Source organism: Hippocampus comes, unplaced genomic scaffold (assembly GCF_001891065.2).
Source record: "Hippocampus comes isolate QL1 unplaced genomic scaffold, H_comes_QL1_v1.1 scaffold94, whole genome shotgun sequence".
Lineage (NCBI taxonomy): Eukaryota > Metazoa > Chordata > Actinopteri > Syngnathiformes > Syngnathidae > Hippocampus > Hippocampus comes.
The window spans coordinates 3,547,424-3,552,518 of record NW_017806059.1 but is presented as its reverse complement, the minus strand read 5'-3'; the positions used below and the strand labels follow the sequence as shown (position 1 = coordinate 3,552,518).

At 38.1% G+C, this 5,095-nt stretch overlaps 1 protein-coding gene across 1 annotated transcript in view; it reads left to right on the top strand.

The window, feature by feature from the left end:
- LOC109529648 (CUB and sushi domain-containing protein 3-like) overlaps positions 1-5,095 on the top strand; it is a 447,797-nt gene that overhangs the window by 164,994 nt on the left and 277,708 nt on the right. Inside the window, exon 17 of the mRNA XM_019893029.1 lies at positions 2,507-2,694. Within this exon, the coding sequence (XP_019748588.1) occupies positions 2,507-2,694 (188 nt within the window). The remainder of the gene's footprint in view (positions 1-2,506; positions 2,695-5,095) is intronic.

The window sequence follows — 5,095 nt, the reverse complement described above, 5'->3', positions numbered from 1 at the left end:
TGGGACTTCCAGATCCAGACTGACAAGATGGTAATGGCGAACCAACCAGATATCGTGATCATAGATAAAGGGCAGAGGAAAGCCGTTGTAGTGGATGTAGCGGTCCCAAGTGATGGAAACATCAGAAAGAAGGAACACGAGAAACTCGAGAAATACCAAGGGCTCAGAGAGGAGCTGGAGAGAGCCTGGAAGGTAAAGGTGACAGTCATGCCTGTGGTGGTCGGAGCACTTGGGGCAGTGACCCCCCCAAATTAGATGAGTGGTTGCAACAGATCCCGGGAACAACATCGGACATCTCAGTCCAGAAATGTGCATTGCTGGGAACAGCAAGGATACTGCGCAGAACCCTCAAGCCTTTCTCTCTTTTTTGAAGAGGAAGATGAGTTTCATGAGTTATTTATTTATGCATCCATCCATCCATTTTCTGATCCGCTATATCCTCACAAGAGTCGTGGGGCATGCTGGAGCCTATCCCACCTGTCTTCGGGTAGTAGGTGGGGTACACCCTGAACTGGTTGTCAGCCAATCGCAGGGCACACATAGACGAACCACCATCCGTGCTCACACTCACACCAAGAGACAAACCTCGATTTTCGACCATAATCCATTCCAGAAGGCTGTTCAAAAACCGAAACCATGTAATCAGTGTAATAAATTTTCATCTGTTCCAAGTCTGGAAAACAACTTTTTTTTAAAGCGTATTTTTTTTCCTATTTTACACCATAAACTGTGTACACATGTAATAGGAGAGCAGGTAATATGTAAAGTTCTGCACAAAGTGGTAAAAATAAAACATACAAAATCTTTGTACAATTTTAACATAAACATTAACACTGTAACATAATTCAAGTAACATCACTCTCTCATTGTGACAATTGTCGATTACGTTATTTTACACCTTGAACTAATAAACCCTAAAGTAATGGCTGTAACTATGGACTCACTCTCTGCAACCCTAAGCTACGGTACGAGGTAACATCCCTCCATCCATTTTCTGAACCACTTTATCCACACAAGTCCAGTCTCGTCCATATTAAAAGTTTGCTGGGGAAGATATTCCTCAGCCTTGATGAGATTTTCAAACTCAACTTTAAACTTTCAACTTTTCTGCAGCTTCCTTGTCTGAACTGGCTGCCTCCCCATGACAAATCACTTCTTTTCCTCAACTTTTCGAACCATCCTCTCCTTGCTTTAAAATCAAACTCTTCAGGAGCAATGCTGGGATCCTTTTTTATCAAATCTCCATACAATTGTCTTGCTTTGCCACAAATCGTATCTTGGCTAAGACTGTCCCCTGCTCACTGTTTCTCATATATGAAAATAAGCAACAGTTTCTCCACTTCCTCTAATATTTGTGGCCTTTGTTTGCAAAACACATGAGATCCTTTAGCCACATCAGTGACTTTAAGATGGTCTTTCTTTTGTCGGATGCTGCTGATCGCCGATATCGGCATGCCAACACAGACACACATCCAACTGATTCATATTTCGCTCTTAAATCTTTCTTAAATTCAATTGTTTTGCGGACTTTTTTCCTCTTTTTTTTTTCACCAGCTTTACTACTTCCATTTGCTTTCTTTGGTGCCATGATTAGGGGCTGATACACGATGCAGAAATAACAGTCCAATTTGCGTAGATGTCAACAAACGCGATGCTTTTTAAAAAAATCTTTAACATGTCCGCTGACATTGGACGATGCTATTTTTAAAAAAAAAAACTTTATTGAACACATCTGCTCACAATGGAACACTACACGAGGAAGCTTGACTTCCTCGTCTACCCCAGGAAGCGGCACTTCTTTGTGTAAGGAAGGCGGGAAGAGGCGAGTGGCGTATTCAAGTGCGCTCAGTTTGGTCGACAACCGATTTTAAGTCGTAATCTGAGGAATAAAAAACTCTAAATTTTTGGTCGAAAACCGATTTGGTCGAGAACAGAGACGTTCGAAAACCGAGGTTTGACTGTGTATATATATATATATATTGGATTCATTATCATTATTATAGTATTATTATTGTGTCATTCGTTTTTTGTTATTATTAGTTCTTATTCTATCTATGCCTAGTGACACGGATAGCAAATAAATGCTTTTGTATTGCATGGCAAACTTACAATCAATTTTACATTTTACATTTTAATTATGTAATTTTTAAGAATTATTAATCTTATGGCAAATTGACGTAAAGGGTTACATTTTACATTTTAATTATGTAATTTTTAAGAATTATTAATCTTATGGCAAATTGACGTAAAGGGTTACATTTTACATTTTAATTATGTAATTTTTAAGAATTATTCATCTTATGGCAAATTGACGTCAAGGGATGTTTTAAAGTAGCACTTAATAGCAAGTATGTTGATGATCCCTGATATTTACAAGACACACACCATACGTCAAAGTGTCATGGGCTCACTGAGCTACCGAGAATGGTTTTTAAAAAAATGCATAGCATAATTCTCATGTGGTTTGTACTTGTCATTTTCTCTTTTTTCTCCCATTTTTTTGAAGGTTTCAAACTGAACTTAGCTATGACTTTCTGGAGGTACATGATGGGCCGAACCTGCTTTCACCTCTGATTGGCTCATTCAATGGAACCCAGGTTCCTCAGTTTATGTTTAGTACCAGCAACTTCCTATATTTGCTGTTCACTACAGACAACAGCAGATCCAACAGTGGCTTCAAAATCTTCTATGAAGGTAACAGTACTTGCATGCCATAATACCTGTAATTAGTAGTGATCACATTCAGATTCGGGACAAAATGAGTTGTACCTTCAGGTATCTGACAATTGTGATTTTATTCATAGAATTGTCTGTACCTGTAAACACTTTATTCCATGCCCATTATGCAATAGATCTTGTGCTGATGCAAGTGTGTGTTTGTTTTGCCCTCTTGTGACCTGTCTGTCCGTCTTCTGTCTCTATCAGATAGAGAGGAAAAAGCTCGATGAGGCCGTTTGTCACAATTACCTTGAGTTAAAGAATGTCTGGGCGTTGAGAATAGATCGCTCCAAATGTTTGTCACGGTGTACCTGCTACAGTCTTGGTAGAACACTTCTCTTCTTGTGGAATGTGGAAGTGGTTGTTTTTTCTCCCCCTTTCCTTACGACATGACATGGAGTGCTTGAAAGAAAAAAAACAATGTATGTACGGGGAATGGTCAATTTCAAGTCTGTTTGCAATATCACACGTGATTCATAAAACCAAGTTTGTTGTTATGTTGGTACCGTTGACTGAAATCAGACTACAAGTGTTTTTCCTTAATATGTTTCACTCTCCTCAAGTTCCTTACTCTTTAATTGACGAGGCTAGTGCAAAACAATAACAGTAAAATAATAGTAGTTTCTTCCACTGCAATTTAGGTCAAACGTTATTGCTGGAATTCTTTGGGGGGACCTTAGCAACATCATTTGTAAAATATTCAGTTCGAAATTATACTGTGGAATTAAACTGGAAACTTATAACAGAAGCACTTTGTCAAACCTTACAACACATCATTTCTGAATTCAAGCAGAATCGATCCATTGCATATCATACAAGAATAATCTTGACAATGAACAGGACATTCATTTCTGCCTGACATGACACTTGTCGAATCCCCAAATACTATTGAAGCAGCAGAAATGAGACCCAAACCAGGTGTGAAAAATTGGATTTAGGGTTGGGCATCGAGCTGGGACAGACTCCAGTTGACCCGAATTCAGATAAACGGTAAAGAAAAATGCATGGGTGGATTAATTTAACCATACTTCCTACTCTGTTGGAACTTTGGAGTAAAATCAAAACACTTGGAATAACAAAAACGGTTGTGCTGAAAAAACTTGACGGCTGCTTTTTAACTTCACCAAATGTTAACACTGATAACATGATGAAATAAAAATGCTACGAAAAGCACAAAGAGGATTAGTGTACTATTTAGTACACTGAGGCCCTTATCTTCCTCTAAAACAGGGGTGTCAAGCATACGGCCTGCGGGCTGGAATCGGCCCCCAAGGAGCTTCCATCTGGCCCGCGGGATAATTTAAAAGTGAAAAAATGCATAAAAGACACGGAATTAATATTTTAATAAAGTGCAATTCATGGAGTATCCACTAGGGGACACACTGTTTTGATCAGAATAGAAGACAACATTGTTATGATCAGAGAAGAAGACAACAGCCCCCTCATCTGTCACTTGAAAAAGACCCAACACAGCAGACACTATCAAAGACGTGTGAATACTTTATTCTTTACACATTTAATAACACTCTCCTTAGTTTGTAAAGTGTCGGCAGGGATTAAATACATTTTATATACACGTGTAAATGGTTACAACATTGTTATGATCAGAGAAGAAGACAACAGCCGCCTCATCTGTCACTTGAAACAGACCCAACACAGCAGACACTATCAAAGACATGTGAATACTTTATTCTTTACACATTTAATAACACTCTCCTTAGTTTGTAAGGTGTCGGCAGGGATTAAATACATTTTATATACACGTGTAAATGGTTGAAAAATTCCTTTCTTTATAAATCTCATTTAATCTCAAAGTGCATGACTATATTTGTCAACACCAATTACAGTAAATATTCTTTAGTGCGGACTCATGTTTGCGCTGTCCAATTTGTCCTGATAACAGAAATTCCTCATTTGGGAAATGAGCATTGTACATGTCCTTTATGAACCTGCAAGTATGTTGACAAAATGCACGTGTAACAACACAATCAATACAATACAAAAATATACTGTCCAAAAACTGTTTATATAACAAAAACTGCAATACAAGTGTATCCAAAAAAAATCACAACAGTAAAATACGTACAGTATTTTAATGTTTATTTTTTTCTGTCTTGGAAAAAAAAAAGTTTCTATTTTGGATTGTTTTGTTGGATGCATTCTTTGGTTTATGACAATGTTTGCCTGCATGCCATTCGGTTTTCTTGCTAGTTGCAAGTAACTGTCCCGTTGATCACCAATGTCTGGTGATTCTTGTGCAAACTGAAGGATTTTTGTTGCCATTTGCATTGCTTCCTTGCAGGATGGTGGCTTGTCATCAGGAGTTGAATCGATGCCTTGTTTTTTAAAGTTTCGTAGATTTGCGTCTTTCCGACTC